At 41.2% G+C, this 17,503-nt stretch overlaps 1 protein-coding gene across 1 annotated transcript in view; it reads right to left on the bottom strand.

Moving 5' to 3' along the window:
- Window positions 1-14,704, bottom strand: part of SPMIP3 (sperm microtubule inner protein 3) — a 35,886-nt gene extending 21,182 nt beyond the window's left edge. The window contains exons 1-2 of the mRNA XM_060192633.1: window positions 14,334-14,704; window positions 633-728 (exon numbers count right to left, since the gene is read on the bottom strand). Of these exons, the coding sequence (XP_060048616.1) occupies window positions 633-728; window positions 14,334-14,461 (224 nt within the window). The 5' untranslated portion in view covers window positions 14,462-14,704. The remainder of the gene's footprint in view (window positions 1-632; window positions 729-14,333) is intronic.
- Between the last annotated feature and the right edge of the window lie 2,799 nt (window positions 14,705-17,503).

The raw sequence follows: 17,503 nt of genomic DNA, 5'->3' as shown, positions 1-17,503 counted from the left end.
GGTGGGGAGCCTGGGGCTCGAACCAGGATCCTTATGCAGTTGAGTTTCTTTTCTTCATAACAGTTAATATTGAGACTATTCTCAGACCATACAATCTACCTTTAAACTATACATAAAATCTCTCTTTAACCTGTGAAATGCAATTCAATTCTTATAAAGATTCCAATGAAATTTTTTACAAAAAAAGATTTCATTGAAAAAGTTCACAAGAAGATAGTATAAGTAACACCAAAACTTGTGTACAACTACAGAAGACACCCAAGTATTAGCATACAGGCATAAGCATTGTGATGAGACAGACAGAAAAACACCTGTGTCAGTAAGTTTGAGTTATCTAAGTTTAAACTCTATATCCATGGGTGTTTTTTTTTCAGTCTCTTTAATGCTTTAAGATAGGGGGAAAAAATAGAAGTCTATGTTAACAACCTTAACAACCATCAAAAAACAAACAAAAAAACAAACAACAATAAAAAACCCCTACAACTACCCATCTGGCATATTCCCTCCCAAACTTTTCTAACCCTAAAATACAAGTTATTACTGTTATCATTATTATTACAAACTTTTTTTTTCATGTTTCATCCTAAATCTAGTGGAATTTTTGAAAGTTATGATGTGGGAAGGTCTCTTACCTAGGAGTTCTTATTATGTTGTGATCAAAATGGACTCTTACTAGCTGCCCAGGGAGGTAGCCTTGGACGTCTCTTCCTTGGTGAGCAATAAATATACTAGTGGAGAATGTAAAACAGAGCAATTACTACAATTAGTTCTTTGACGCCAGTTTCTACTATAGAACCCTTAGAGTTCTTGAAATTTCTTGATGCAAATGCCTTTTCTTATCCATTCTCTAGGTTTTAAAACTTATTTGAATTCAGCTGATATGTTAGACTCTAGGTTCAAAAATGCCAGACAATAAATGAGCTTATAAGACCAATGGGGTAAATGAAACATGGGAGGGGGTAAGTGGGGTTCCTTATGCTATTTTTCCTTATGCCATTTGTGATATGTTTACAAACTTTCACACTAAGTTTTTTTTTTTTTTTTGCCTCCAGGGTTATCGCTGGGGCTGGTACCAGCACTATGAATCCACTGCTCCTGGAGGCTATTTCCCCCATTTTGTTGCCTTTGTTGTGGTTTCAGGTGTAGGTCTATGGCCAGTGCACTCATGCCCAACAACAGGTAATTAGTTGGCTCTCTCCTTGCTGACAGGCCTCCCTCTTTCTCACCTATGAGCTCCTTTGCACTGTTTGCTCTGCTCTGCTCTTAGTGATGATTTCTTAACTTTTTTATTCCAATAACCTTAAAGGAGGAGGAGGAGAAAGAGAAGATAAAGTGAAGAAGATGGAGAAGGAGGAGGAGGAGGAGAAGGAGGAGGGAGGAGGAGGAGGAGGAGAAGAAGAAGAAGAAGAAGGAGAAGGAGAAGGAGAAGGAGAAGAAGGAGAAGGAGAAAAAAGAAGAAGAAGAAGAAGAAGAGGACGAAGAATGCAGCACAGGGCTGGCAAAGTAAGTATCTTGGATAGTGTGCTCTTTTGTCATGTGTGTGACCTAGGTTCAAGCCCAGCCCCTATTGCACTGAAGGAAAGAAAATTCAGTGCTGTGGTGCCTCTCACTCATTCTCTCTCTCTCTCTCTCTCTCTCTCTGCCTGTTTTTTATGAAAGTACATATATACATACATTTACTTAGTTGTTGATTAGTCAACTCAATTTAAAAAAAATATTTATTTATTCCCTTTTGTTGCCCTTTTTTTAAAAAAAAATTTTTTTATGAGAAAGATAGGAGAGAGAGAACCAGACATCACTCTGGCACATGTGCTGCTGGGGATTGAACTCAGGACCTCATGCTTGAGAGTCCAAAGCCTTATCACTGTGCCACCTCCTGGACCACACCACTTTTTTTTTTGTAGTTACTATTGTTTTAATGATGTCATCATTGTTGGATAGGACAGAGAGAAATGGAGAGAGGAAGGGAAGTCAGAGAGGGGTAGACAAAGATAGACACCTGCAGACCAGCTTCACTTCCTGTGAAGCAACTCCCCTGCAGGTAGGGAGCTGGGGGTTTGAACCGGGATCCTTACTCCCATCCTTGCGCTTTGGGCCATGCACACTTAACCTGCTGCGCTACCGCCTGACTCCCAGTCAACTCAATCTTTCCACCACATGAAAGTCTGTTTACTTTATATCTCTCTGTTTCGATTAAGAAAGAAAAGAATGAAGTGAGGAAAGAAGGAAGGAAGAGGAAAAGAAAGAAAGGAGGAAGAAAAAGGAAGGAAGGAAGAGAAATAAAGGGAAGTAGCACATAGTTTTGCGGAAATAGATCCTTATGTATGTGGTGGGCAATAAATGGAAAATTAAAACTGGCTTCCAATCAATCAGAATTTACTAAATTAATAGAATATGCCCCATAGATTGCTCAGTTCTGCAGATACAAAACTAAGAAACAGCCCATATCCTCCAAGTGTTCTTTACATGCTAAAGTATCAGTGGGAGTAAGGAGCCAGTGGGGTATAGGAGAGAGAGAGAGGACTGTTTAGGATCTGGGCAGGCAAATGGGGTAGGGAAATGGCACCAGCAGGGGGTTGGGACAACTACAGAAGCTAAGCCTTGAACCAGGTTGGGGTCAGAGCAGAGTGTGGGGGGTCAGCAGGGACCTGGCTGTATGATGAGTCTGAAAGGCAAATGCTCTGAGCTGGGGTAGGTCTCTTTGTCTGTGCACACAAGACCCCAGGGGATTCAGAACAACCACAGACTGTCTGGGCCTGCCCTGTGGCTGGAATTCTCTTGACAGAACTCTGAAGAGTACATAACAGCAGGGGGTGAAGTCAGAAGGAGAGAGGAATTGGCACACTGAGAGGAAACAGGTGACATTTCTGAGTACTGCGGGTGTGGGAGACATGGCTTTCTTGGGTGTCCTCCCTGTCTCTGAAGCACTGCCTTGGGAAGAGTAAGAACACTGGGGCCTTAGTCCAGTTTATTAAGAATCCAATCTGCTTCACAATGACACTGGCTTCTCAGATAGTTGCTATGCTGTTTGTTGTGCTTTGACCAGGAACTTGTCACAAGCATGTATACAAAAAATGACATGCCTGCCCACTTTGTGGGTCTGTCCCAGGAGTGGAAAGAGAGGGAATGAGAATAAGTGGGTGGATGCTGAAGAAGGACTAGGGGGAGCGGCAGAGAGGTTCCCATAAAAGTATTCCCCCCCATTCTTTGGGTAGATTCCCTGAACTCCCCCATGTGGCCTGTGTTAGATGCAGTAGTTTTAAAGTTTTAAGTATAGTTGCTTTTCTGCTTAGTGTGAGATGGAAAATTCCTTGCCCTTTCCTCTAGAAACAGGACCTAATCATTAAGCCACCGGTTGTTTACCAAGAATCAGTAAGCCACCGGTTGTTTACCAAGACCCTGCAAACAGGCAAGGCTTATCAGGGCCTTTGCACAAGGAAATTATTTTCTAGGAAGGGGCAGCTGATGGCGGGAGGATGTGGTGACCCTAACTGGCTAGATTCTATTGGTTGTGTGATTTTGCAATGTTTGAAACTAACCCACGCTTTGTTTTGTATGGATCATGCTTTTTGCTAGGTTTGAAATGTTTGGATTCCGCGTTTTCTATAGCATGTTATTGGCTATAGATTGATAAGGTGATGTGTTCCCCCCTCCCTGAGTGTATTCAGAAATCCTATAAATTGTGTGGTTTGAGCCCTGTTCGGGGTCGAGCTGGTGGACTGCTGTCAGTCACCTCTCGGCCCGGATTCGAATTCATGAATAAACATCTTTTGCTTTCTTGCAGTGGATGGTGGTTTGATTTTAGCTCACTAACAGCCTGCACCTCAGAGATTCTAGTCAAGATGTTCAAAAACGAGACACAGCCAAGGAGATCTGCCTAGGCCTCTGCTGAAACCAGGTCCACCAACTCAGATGTCCAGATCCTCCAAGAAGTTGTGGAAAGTTCTTTCCTCTCTCTTTGGCTCCAGTAGCATCTGTTCCCTATGTAAATTGTTTCCCTGTCCCTGACAACTTGGTTCTTTGAGGTGACACCTTTGATCCAGACAAAAGCTACCTGTCCCCTTGGGAGGGTGGTGGTAACCAGAGCTGTAGCTGGCCTTAGCAGCAGACAACATTCAATATGCAAGAGGCAAAAGCATTTGTCTCTCAAGACCCTGGATTCACAGTCTGAGGCAGCCTGTGCTACTGTGACCATGCCCCCCCTTTTTTTACAAAGCGTTTATGAGAGTCTATCTGATCTGATACCTATGGTCACCTTGCCAGGTAAATGCTACCGTAAGTGACCAAGACACAGAGAACACAAATAGAGCTTCTTTCTTTCTTCTTTCCTCTTTTTTTTTCTTTATTTCTCTTTCTCACTCTCTTTTTTCTTTCTTTCTTCTTCTTCTTCTTTTTTTTTTTTTTTTTTTTTTTTACAAAGCACTGCTCAGCTCTGATTTATGGTGGTGCAGGGGATTAAATCTGGGACTCTGGAGTCTCAGGCAAGAGAGTCTGTTTACATAACCATTATGCCATCTACCCCTGCCTCCAAGTGGACTTTCTAAGTCCTACCAAAACTAAAAAACAAAAGTCAGGGTGTGCTAGGGGCCAGGGCAGGTCACAGAGTCTTCACTCCTAGTGCCAAACATGGTGGGTATTTCTTTAAGTAAGAGCATACAGTAAGGAATAACAAAGATCATCTGGGACTACAACAAGGCAGGACTGGAATGACTTCAGGAACACACCAAATCACCAGTGAGTGCAAAAACATTTGGCTCCTGGACAGAGAGGAGTCTAAGGAGAGACTGAGCGGTTGGTAACAGTCCAGCAGTTTACCGGTTGAGGCACCCCCTCCAGTCTGTTTTACCAACAAAAAGACTACTGAAGGGAGAAGAGGATTCCCCTAAGACTCACCAAATGCAAATGTGGGCCTCCATTGCTACTGCCTTCAGAGACTGGAGCAGCAGGAGAGAGGCCCAGTACTGACATTCCAGGACAGAGAACTGACCAGGAAACTCAGGAGATCTACACCTCAGTGGCCTAGAAGTGGAGTTGTATAGTGGGAGCCTTTCCACACTGTTCTCCTGATGAGAATATGGTGAACAACTGCCTCAGAACCTACAGACTATAAACAAGACTTGTTTAGAAACTCACAGGGCCCAGCAGTGCTGCCTGGTTTGGCAGAGAAGCTAAATTGAGCCTGGAGCTTTGGATCCTTGGGGTGTTAGAATCTCTTTGCATAACCACTGTATTCTCTCTCCCATACCCTGCTTTATCTCTTGGTGAGAAGTGAGAGATTAAGCTAAGAAGCCTACTTACAGTTTAAAATCCCTCAGGCTCCTATAACCTATGGGGAAGAGAAAGAACAAAAGAGGCTTTAACAGCTACTGTGCTCCAACTGGGAGTACTGGGAGAGGGACCTCATAACATACTATATAGAATGGTTAAACCAACAAGAAGAAATACTGGAGAAATGAACCAGGACAAGAGTCCAGCTAAAAGCCCCCCAAAGCTTGAATGACAAAAGAGTGAGGTCAACATCCAAATGCTTGTTAAGGAAATAGTCGCAGGAGAGAGTAAAGTGTTTGAAAGAATTGCCATCAGAAATGCAGAAATAACAAATGAGACTCTGGAATAAAACACTAATTATCTCAAGGAAATTAGAGAGCTGAAAGCTGAAATAACTGAGCTAAGAACACAACTAGCTGAACAAGCTAAAATGGTATCAGAACAGGGAAACAAAATAGATGAACTCCAGAAAACAGTGGAGGGCAGAGAGAATAGAATCAATGAGGCTGAAGACAGAATTAGAAAAGATCGAGGATGAATTAGAGACAACTAAAAAAGAAATAAGAGATCTCAAAAAGATATTAAGAGAAACTGAAAACAACAGAGACCTATGGGATGACTTCAAAAGAAATAATATATGCATTATTGGCTAACCAGAGGAAGAAAGAGAGGGAGGGGAAGAAAGCATTCTTCAGGACATAATAGCTGAGAACTTCTCCAGTCTAGGAAATATCAAAGACATAAAGGTTCAAGAAGCCCAGAGGGTCCCAAAGAGAAGTAACCTATACATAAAGACACCAAGACACATCATATTTAGAATGGAAAGGAATACAGATAAAGAAAGGATCCTGAAAGCTTCCAGAGAAAAACAAAGAGTCACCTACAGAGGAAATCCCATAAGATTAGCAGCATACTTCTCCACCCAAACACTATAGGCTAGGAGAGAATGGTAAGATTTCTATCAAGTGCTCAATGAGAAAGGCATTCAATCAATACTACTGTATCCTACTAGACTGTCATTCAGACTAGATGGAAGCATAAAAACCTTCTTACACAAGCAACAGTTTAAAGAATCAACTATCACCAAGCCTACCCTCAAAGAAGTTCTGAAAGGTCTCCTATAAACAGTCAGGCCACCATCAATATGCCATATATCAGAACACTCTAAATATCTACAAGAATGGCTTTAAAATATCTTAAGTCCTTGATATCAATAAATGTCAGTGGCCTGAATTCACCTATTAAAGGGCACAGAGAAGGAAGATGGATCAGAAAACACAACCCAACAACATGCTGTCTGCAGGAAACCCACCTAACTCAACAGAACAAACACACTCAACGTGAAAGGATGGAAAACTACAATACAAGCCAATAGACCACAAAAAAGGGCAGGAAAAGCTATTCTCATATCTGACATGATATACTTTAAAATAAATAAAATTTAAAAAAATAGGGCTGGACATTACCTAATGCTCAGAGAAGCAGTCAATATGCACCCAATGAGAAGTCATCTAAATACATCAAACATCTACTGAAAGAGCTTCAGCAATATATTAACAGCAACACAGTAATAGTAGGGGACTCCAGCACCCCACTCTCTAATTTACAGATCATCCAGGCAGAAAATCAATAAAGACATGAGGGAGCTAAATGAGGAGATAGATAAACTAGAATTATTGGACATTTTCAGAGTCATTCATCCCAACAAACTGGAATATACATCCTACTCAAGTCCACATGGGTCATTCTCAAGGATAGACCATATGTTAGGCCATAAAGACATCATCAGCAAATTGAAGAGCATTGAAATCATCCCTAGCATATCTTCTCAGAACACAGTGGAGTTAAACTAACACTTTATTGAATAAACAAAAGATTAGTAATAGTCCCCAAAATGTGGAAGCTCAACAGCACACTACTTAAGAACTACTGGGTCAAAGAGGAAATAAAGGAAGACATCAGAATGTTTCAAGAGTTCAGTGAAAGTGAAGACACAAGCTATCAAAATATTTTTTTGAGAGAGAAGTTCATAGCCATACAAGCACACATTAGGAAACAAGAAAAAGCACAAATAAACAACCTGATTTCACACCTTAAAGACTTAGAAGAGGATGAACAAAGGAACCCTAATGCAACAAAAAGGACAGAAATAACTAAAGTCAGGGGAGAAATAAGTAACATTGAAAATAAGAAAACCATACAAAAGATCAATGAAAGTAAGTGTTGGTTCTTTGAAAGAGTGAATGAAATTGACAAACCTTTAGCCAGACTCACAAAACAAAAAAGAGAGAAGACCCAAATAAATCAGATTATAAATGAAAGAGGAGGTATCACAACAAACACTGCAGAAATTCAACATATCATGCGAGGCTTCTATAAACAACTATATGCCATCAAGTTAGAGAACCTGGAAAAAATGGGAATAGATGGAAAATTCCTGAAGATAGTGGAGTCTATATATAGCAAACCTACAGCCAACATCATACTCAATGGTGAAAAACTGGAAGCATTTCCCCTCAGATCAGGTATTAGACAGGGCTGCCCACTATCACCATTACTATTCAACATAGTGTTGGAAGTTCTTGCCATAGCAATCAGGCAGGAGCAAGGAATTAAAGGGATACAGATTGGGAGAGAAGAAGTCAAACTCTCCCTATTTGCAGATGACATGATAGTATATATAGAAAAACCTAAGGAATTCAGCAAGAAGCTTTTGGAAATCATCAGGCAATATAGTAAGGTGTGAGGCTACAAAATTAACATTCAAAAGTCAGTGGCATTCCTCTATGCAAACACTAAGTAGAAGAACGTGAAATCCAGAAATCAATTCTTTTCACAATAGCAACAAAAACAATAAAGTATCTAGGAATAAACCTAACAAAAAAAAGTGAAAGACTTGTGTTGTGAAAATTATGAGTCACTACTCAAGGAAATTGAAAAAGACACAAAGAAGTGGAAAGATATTGTATGTTCATGGGTTGAATTAACATCATCAAAATGAATATACTACCCAGAGCCATCTACAAATTTAATGCTGTCTCCATTAAAAGCCCAACCACATTTTTTAGGAGAATAGAACAAATGCTACAAATGTTTATCTGGAACCAGAAAAGACCTAGAATTGTCAATACAGTCTTGAGGAGAAAGAACAGAACTGGAGGCATCACACTCTCAGATCTCAAATTGCATTATTGGGCCATTGTAATCAAAACTGCTTGGTACTGGAACATGAATAGAAACAGTGACAAGTAGAATAGAATTGAGAGTCTGAGAGTAAGCCCTCACACCTATGGACATCTATACTTTGATAAAGGTGCCCAGACTATTAAATGGGGGAAATCAGAGTCTCTTCAACAAATGGCACTGGAAAAATTGAGTTGAAACATGCAGAAGAATGAAACTGAACCACCATATTTCACCAAACACAAAAGTAAATTCCAAGTGGATCAAGGACTTGGATAGACCAGAAACTATCAAATACTAAGAGAAAAATATTGGCAGAACCCTCTTCCATCTAAATTTTAAAGACATCTTCAATTTCATCTTCAAGGAAATGAATCCAATTACAAAGAAGACTAAGGCAAGTATAAACCTATGGAACTACATCAAATTAAATAGCTTCCGCACAGCAAAAGAAACCAATACCCAAACAATGAGACCCCTCAGTGAATGGGAGAAGATCTCCATATGCCATATATCAGACAAGAGTTTAATAGCCAAAATATATAAAGAACTTGCCAAACTCAGCAACAAGAAAACAAGTGACCACATCCAAAAACAAGGAGAGACATGGACAGAATATTCACCACAGAAGAGATCCAAAAGGCCAAGAAACACATGAAAAAATACTCTAAGTTTTTGATTGTCAGAGAAATGCAAATAAAGACAACAATAAGATAGCACTTCTCTCCTGTGAGAATGTCACACATCAGAAAAGGTAGCATCAACAAATGCTGGAGAGGTTGTGGGGTCAAAAGAACCCTCCTACACTGCTGGTGGGAATGTAAATTGGTCCAACCTCTGTGGAAAGCAGTCTGGAGAACTCTCAGAAGGTTAGAAGTGGACCTACCATATGACCCTACAATTCCCCTCTTGGGGATATATCCTAAGGAATCAAACACACCCATCCAAAAAGATTTGTATGTACCTATGTAAATAGCAGCACAATTTGTAATATTTAAAACCTGGAAGAAACCCAGGGGCCTAACAACAGATGAGTGGTTGAGCAAGTTGTGGTCTATATACACAACGGAATACTACTTGGCTATTAAAAATGGTGACTTCACCATATCAGCTCTTCTTGTATGGAGCTTGAAGAAATCCTGTTACGTTAAATAAGTCAGAAACAGAAGTATGAATATGGGATGAAGTCATTCTCAGGCAAAAGTTGAAAAAGAAGATCAGAAGAGTAAACACAAATAGAACCTGAACTAAAGTTCATGTATTGCACCAAAGTAAAAGACTCTGGTGGGGGTTGGGGTAGGGATATACAGGTCCTGGAAAAGGATGACAGAGGACCTAGTGGGGTTGTATTGTTATGTGGAAAACTGAGAAATGTTATGCATGTACAAACTATTGTATTTACTGTAAATAAATTAAACAACTGCAAAACATTAATCCCCTAATAAAGACATTAAAAAAAAAAGTCAGAGCCATGAACCCAACTCAGCTCTTTACACTCCATATCTTACCCAGAATCATTCATGTGCAGACATGATGACTCCCTTAACCCCAAATAGGAGGGTAGCACTGTGTGAACTCTTGTTATTTTTCCACTTAATGACAGACAGGAAGCTAACATCATGTACCAAAGAATGAAGAAGCAGGAAGCCCTTCCACCACCCTGACCCCCAAGACACACACACAGTGTTAGGTGGAGATTGTTTTCAGTTCCTGGTAGCAAGTGCTGGCTGTGACCTCACTGTGTTAGATGTCAGGGGTACAGTGGCAATAAATGATGCCTTTCACGCAGGAGTTCATGATCTGGTAAGGAAAAGTAATCATATGTAGCAGGTTCTACATCGGTGAGGAAGCTGAGGCTCAGGAAGAATAAGTGAGTGATCTGAAATAATAAGCACAGAAAGTGGGAAACCATCACCATTCATGAGCTCTCTTCTCCCAGAGAGAGGACTCAGTTTCTTCATAAACAAAGTAGGGTGGTGCTAATCATTCCTTCCTTCCTTCCTTCCTTCCTTCCTTCCTTCCTTCCTTCCTTCCTTCCTTCCTTCCTTCCTTCCTTTCTTTCTTTTAAAAATAAAGACAGTAGAGAGGAGGAAATAACAAAAGTGCCTAAGCTTCCTTCATTGTGGTTGGGGCTGGGCTCAAAACTGGGTCGTGTGTATATCAATGCAGCCTACTATCAAAGTGAATTCATTTGCTGGCCCCAATTTGTATTTTATAAAGCTCTCTTTTGGTCAAGAGTTGGGGTTGTCATATCCAAAAGGGAGACAGTGATGGTTTGGACCAGGTGGCAGCCCCACAGAAGAGGAAGACATTTTGATGGGAGATAAATTCTAGAGGCAAAATTGAAGGACGTGTTGATAGACTGAAGCCACATTATTGCAGAGGCAGGACCAGCATAAGGCAGACAAAGATGTGTTCCACAGTAAGTACTGTGGTAGGAGGTCACATGCTCAGTCCATCTGAGACTCAGACTAAGTGCGAACTCTGGTCCGTCTGTGGTGGATGAACATGAGCCGACTGTATTGAGCCCTGAGGCTGCTGCGTTGTTTCATTTCAGCCCTCAGATTCCTTCAGGCCAAGCCTAGCCAGTCTGGCTTGGTTCCAGAGAGCTCCAGGCAGCAACAAAGACAAGTTTGTTTCCAGTTTCTCCAGGAGACGAAACCACAGTTTAACAGACCTGACAGTGGACAAAACAGGACTTAGACACACAACGACTGACCAAGGGCTGAAAATTAAGGAGCACCGGAACCATTTCCTGCCTGCACACTCACCCTGCCTGCCCCTGCCTCTCCCTTGTGCCCCACCTGAGATTCAGGGAGGGGGAGGGAGGCTCTCTAATTCCTCTGAAAAGAGGACATTGAGAGTATCAGGGACAAAGTATACTTCCTAACTTCTCCTGAAGTAATTCCTGGGAGCAAGACATTTCTGTCAATCAAGCGTTGTTAAGAAATAGCTAAGTACTAAAACAAACACGAGGGGTTCCTGCCCTGATTTCATAGATTCTCAATCTTTGCAGACCCCATAACCATCAGGGAAGGGATGGAGGGACTAGAATTTATAGATTATTTGCCAATCAGTATCTCTCAGTGGAGTGACTTTAGCACCAGAAAACATGTCTAGGATGTACTCTTTTGGGGCCACTGCAGCAGCAGCCTGGGCTGGGGGTGGGGGCAAGGTGGGGTGAGGGGTGAGGGTGGGGAGACACTTGTTTTATTCTAAGTGGAGTAAAGGGTAATTGTTCCCTCTGGAATCTGGGCTTGGAAGTCAGAGAGAGGGCATGTGCCTTGCTGTGTGATCTAGTTTCCACATAGGAGTTGTTATGATACAAGTTTAAATATCTTTCTCTTTCTCTAGATGAAAAACAACCCAAAGCACTACTGAAATCATACATGAGCAAGTCCCTGGCTCCATTAAAAAACAAACAAACAGTAAGGATCTGGGTTCAAACCCCCGGCTCCCCACCTGCAGGGGGGTCACTACACAGGAGGTAAAGCAGGTCTGCAGGTGTCTTATCTTTCTCTCCCCATCTCTGTCTTCCCCTCCTCTCTCCATTTCTCTCTGTCCTATCCAACAACGACGACGACAACAACAATAATAACTACAAAAATAAAAACAAGGGCAATGGGAGTCGGGTGGTAGTGCAGCGGTTAAGCGCACATGGCGCAAAGTGTAAGGATCCCGGTTCCAGCCCCCTGCTTCCTAACTGCAGGGGAGTAGCTTCACAGGCGGTGAAGCAGGTCTGTAGGTCTCAAAAAAAAAAAAGACAACTAAAGGGAATAAATAAATAAATAAAATTAAAAACAAACAAATAAATAACATGTATGTAAAATAAAATTTGGGCTCAAGTTCCTCATTCTCCCAAGGAAGCATCAATATCTTTTCCATCTCTTGGAAATTCGGAATTATCTTCTGTTTGCTTGGATTCTGCATATAAAGTAAGCTTTGCATTTTTTAAAAAAATTTTTTTACTGGGGAATTAATGGCTTACAGTCAACATTAAAATACAATAGTTTGTACATTCATGACATTGCCCACTTTTCCACATAACAATTGAACCTCTACTAGGTCCTCCTCTGCCATCATGTTCCAGGACCTGAACTGCCAACCCCCCCACCCTGAGTCTTTCACTTTAGTGCAATACACCAACCCTAGTCCAAGTTCTGCTTAGTGTTTTCCATTCTGATCTTGTTTTTCAACTTCTGCCTGAGAGTGAGATCATCCCATATTCATACTTCTGTTTTTGACTTATCTCACTTAACGTGATTCCTTCAAGCTCCATCCAAGGTGGGGTGAAAAAGGTGAATTCACCATCTTTAATAACTGAGTAGTATTCCATTGTGTATATAAACCACAACTTGTTCAGCCACTCATCTGTGGTTGGACACCTGGGTTGTTTTCGGGTGTTGTCTATTACAAATTGTGCTTCTGTGAACATTGGTATACACAGATCTTTTTGGATGAGTATGTTTGGTTCTTTAGGATATATTCTCAGGAGAAGAATTGCAGGGTCATATGGAAGGTCCACTTCTAGCAATCTGAGAGTTCTCCAGACTGCTTTCCACAAAGGTTGGACCAATTTACATTCCCACCAGCAGTGCAGGAAGGTTCTTTTGTTCCCACAACCTCTCCAGCATTTGTTGCTGCTACCATTTCTGATGTGTGACATCCTTACAGGAGTGAAGTGGTATCTCATTATTGTCTTTATTTACATTTCTCTGACAGTCAATGACTTGGAGCATTTTTTCATCTGCTTGTTGGCCTTTTGGATCTCTTCTATGGTGAATATTCTGTTCATATCCTCTTCCCAGTTTGGATGTGGTCATTTGTTTTCTTGTTGCTGAGTTTGGTGAGCTCTTTATATATTTTGCTTATTAGCCTCTTGTCTGATATATGGCATATAAAGATCTTCTCCCACTCTGTGTGAGTTCTCTTTTGTTGGTGGTTTCTTTTGCTGTGCAGAAGCTTTTCAATTTGATGGAGTCCCATTGGCTTATTTTTTATTTAGTCTTCTTTGTAATTGGATTCGTATCATTGAAGCTGTCTTTAAAATTCAGATGGAAGAGAGTTCTGCCAATATTTTCCTCTACATATTTGATAGTTTCTGGTCTAACATCCAAGTTCTTGATCCATTTGGAATTTACTTTTGTGTTTGGTGAAATATAATGGTTTAATTTCATTCTTCTGCACATCTCAACCCATTTTCTCCAACATCATTTGTTTAAGAAACTCCCTTTCCCCCATTTAATAGTCTGGGCACCTTTGTCAAAGATTAAATGTTAATAGGTGTCAAAGCTTTTCACTTTTTTAATTGCCTCTGGGGTTATAGCTGGGGTTTGACGCCTGTATGATGAGATCATTGTTCCTGTTGGCCATTTTTCTTCTCCTTCTCTTCCTTCTTTTCTTTTTGATTATACACAGAAAGAAATAGAGAAGAAAGTGAGGGATAGAGAGGGAGAAAGAGAGACATTTGCAGGTGGGCAACAGGGCTTGAACCTGGGTCCTTGTGTATAGTAATGTGTGCACTCTACTGGCTGTACCATTGCCCAGTACCTAATAAAGATTTCTTTTTTCAAAATGAGTAGCCAAACTATCTATAGGACTTTGTGAGAAGTATGGAGGTTATACAAATACAGCAAATAAACTTTTGTTGGTGGATGTGGTGTGAAGCTAGGCCCTTGCAATCTTTTAATCTGGTAAGTCATTATTAAATCATTAATAATAAAAGTTAAAAAACACACAGCCTACATAAGCCCAAAGGTCCTGCACTAGAACTCTCTGAAAATGGTTGTCTTTCAGTCATGGAGCCTCAGGATGAGCAATTTTAATTCAAGTGCCTGTCTACCTGTCACTCTGGATCATGTCTACATCTTGATTAAAGCTACCTTGGGGGTATCTGAGGCTTCCGGTCAATGAATTCTCTTAGCCGGATGGTGGTCATCATGGATAGAATTCTGGAAAAAGAAAAAAACGAAAAACAGAGTGAAGATTCATGTTGCAGGTTCAAACACATTTCCAAGCATGAACTATCTTATCTACATAATCTGTCTTGAAGGTTACACAGACTATAGCTTCTGCTAGATTACTTAGGCTAAGAGCCAGCTCAGCAAAGGAGCAAAAAAGAAATACTACACATCAACAGTTACAGATAAACTTTTCTTAAAAAATAAAAAATCTGGGGTGGGGTTAGCATCATGACTATGCAAAAAAACTTTCATGCCTGAGGTCCTGAGGTCCCAGATTCAATCCTTTCCCCAATTCCCCACCTCGCACCACTATGAACAAGAGCTGAGCAATACTTTGATAAAAAAAATAAGCTACTGTGCCCTGTGGGAACTGTGCCTTCAGAGGCCTTTCCTATGGCACATGCTTAAAGGATAAACATATTCCCAGGCTCCCTCAGAACTAGAATTCTGAATGTGAACTGGATTCCTCCAATCAGATGTAGTCTAGTGAGATGTGAAGGTCACTGTCTTGTCGTTTTGCCTTTCTTCCGCTAACAAGCAAGGTTGTGAAGATAGGGGATGGTGTTTTACTTGGAAGAACCCCACACTTTGGGGTCATCAGGAAATGGTTGTATTGAGGGCTGTGGCTAAAGTGTGAGCTCAATTGCAAGATTTTGAGTGTGGAGAGACAACATTAGTGCTCTGGGAGTAGAAAATAGGTTCCTGTACCCAGTTGTTCTGGAAGTTGCTCCCACCTCATGAGGGCAATTGGCAATGGGTTAATTTTGTGGAAGAGAAGCTTCCTGGAGGCCTTTCTTAGGACCTGTCTCTCCAGCCCTTCTACTGGCTTTGTAAGTACCTCATTATCTATGTTGAGTCTTTGTGTTTCCTGTGTTGATTCTGGACTTCAACATAAAATACATATTATTTCTAGTCTAAAATTTCTATTATCTGAGGGAGTTGGGCTGTAGCGAGGCAGGTTAAGCTCACGTGGTGCAAAGCCCAAGGACCGGGTAGGATCCCGGTTCAAGCCTCCGGCTCCCCACCTGCAGGAGAGTAGCTTCACAGGTGGTGAAGCAGGCCTGCAGGTGTCTCTCTGTCTCTCTTCCTCTCTATCTCCCCTTTTTCCTCTCAATTTCTCTCTGTCTCTATCCAATAACAAATAAAAAAATTTCTATTATCTGGTATATTATACCAAAGTAAAGAACTCTGGGGCAGGGGTGGGGGATGTTCAGGTCCTAGGAGGACCTAGGTGGAGGGTTAGAGTGTTATGCAAAAAATTTGTACCAACTACTTGTACTGTATTTTACTATTGACTATAACTCATTAATCCACCCCAATGAAAAAAAAAGAAAAAATTCATATTATATCTGAATATCCACTGGAGAAGAAGCTTTGCCTCTCCAGAAAACTGCTCCATCTAAATATTTACTTGACAGTGGTCTGGGAGATGGTGCAGTGGATAAAGCATTGGATTCTCAACCATGAGGTCCCGAGTTCAACCCCCAGCAGCACACATATACCAAAGAAATGTCTGGTTCTTACTCTCTCTCCTCCTATCTTTCTCATGAATAAATAAATAAATTCTTAAAAAAATATTTACTTGACGGAACATCAGCTGAGAGGAGAAAAACTAAATGCTGAGGGACTGAGGAGGGAGAAGTCTTCTCTTTTACAGTTAACCTTAAAACGATGTTGCACTCTGTATATATGCCATACATCTAAGACAGTTGGACTTATGATTTGCATAAACATGGCAGACAAGGTAATAGACAACACTGGGTTGAGGTCATGTGACCTGGTGACTCATACAAGAATGGCTCCAATGGACTGCATGTTTTTCCCCCAGCAGATTCAAAGTGGAGGTGGGGCCTTTGGGAGGTGAGCTCATATGGGTGTGGAGCTTTCATGGATGGAGTTAGAGCTCTTATGAAAGAGACCTCAGAGAATTCATGTGAATTCTCTTCTCTTCTCTCTTCTCTTCTCTTCTCTTCTCTTCTCTTCTCTTCTCTTCTCTTCTCTTCTCTTCTCTTCTCTTCTCTTCTCTTCTCTTCTCTTCTCTTCTCTTCTCTTCTCTTCTCTTCTCTTCTCTTCCCTTCCCTTCCCTTCCCTTCCCTTCTCTTCTCTTCTCTTCTCTTCTCTTCTCTTCTCTTCTCTTCTCTTCTCTTCTCTTCTCTTCTCTTCTCTTCTCTTTCCACCCTTCCCTTCCCTTCCTCCCTCCCTCCCTCCCTTCTTTCTTCCCTTCTTCCCTTGTCTCCCTCTCTTTCTTGGGGCAATGAGGAATAAAGGCAGAGAGACACAGCACCAAACTGTCCTTCAGTGAGCTGGGGTCTGTGCAGGAATTACACATGACTAAGCAGCTCATCCTAATGAGCTATCAACACCAGTCTTCATGAGCCCTTTTTCACTTTGTGTGAGCCAAATACTCAAGAGCCTGGAAGCCAGAAGAAGGCCCTCATCAGAACCTGGCCACCTTGATACTGGACTTCCAGCTTCTAGAGAGGTAAAAAACAAATTTAACCTACCCACTTTGTGATCATTTGTGACAGCAGCCTGGATGGCTTTGCTTTGTGTATTGAAGCTCACGATATCACTCTGGGGATGAGGTAAGTATATATGAATAGGGCTGGGGAAACAGCATAATGATTCTGCAAAAGACTTTTATGCCCTAGGCTCTGTCCCAGGTGTACCACTATAAGACAAAGCTGAGCAGTGCTGTTTTTTCTTTTTCTTTCTGTGTTTTACTCTATAAACTGCTCATTAAAAGAAAATAAATTTTAAAAAATTGTGCAAATGTTCTGTAACCCCAGAAGTTGAAGTTCCTTTGAGGAGAGAGAAGCCTGGGTTTCTATTATACATGAGCATGCATTTGTGTGTGTTTTAGTTAACACTCATATTAGCCTTCCAGAAACCTTACCAAGTATTATCACTATGAAACTGACAAAAAAAAAATGGAGGTATGGAGAAGTAGAATAATTTATATGGGGCCACCAAGCAACTGGGATTGGAACTCCCTGGCTTGGGAAACATCTATCTTCACTGCTGTGCTAGATCGGAACAAGTGCAGAAAACTAACTAGGCCCATCTGCCAGAACAAAACTGGGCCAGCC

This window comes from Erinaceus europaeus, chromosome 6, assembly GCF_950295315.1.
Source record: "Erinaceus europaeus chromosome 6, mEriEur2.1, whole genome shotgun sequence".
Classification (NCBI taxonomy): Eukaryota; Metazoa; Chordata; class Mammalia; order Eulipotyphla; family Erinaceidae; genus Erinaceus; species Erinaceus europaeus.
The sequence above is the reverse complement of the archived record's forward strand: the minus strand, read 5'-3'. Positions and strand labels throughout refer to the sequence as shown.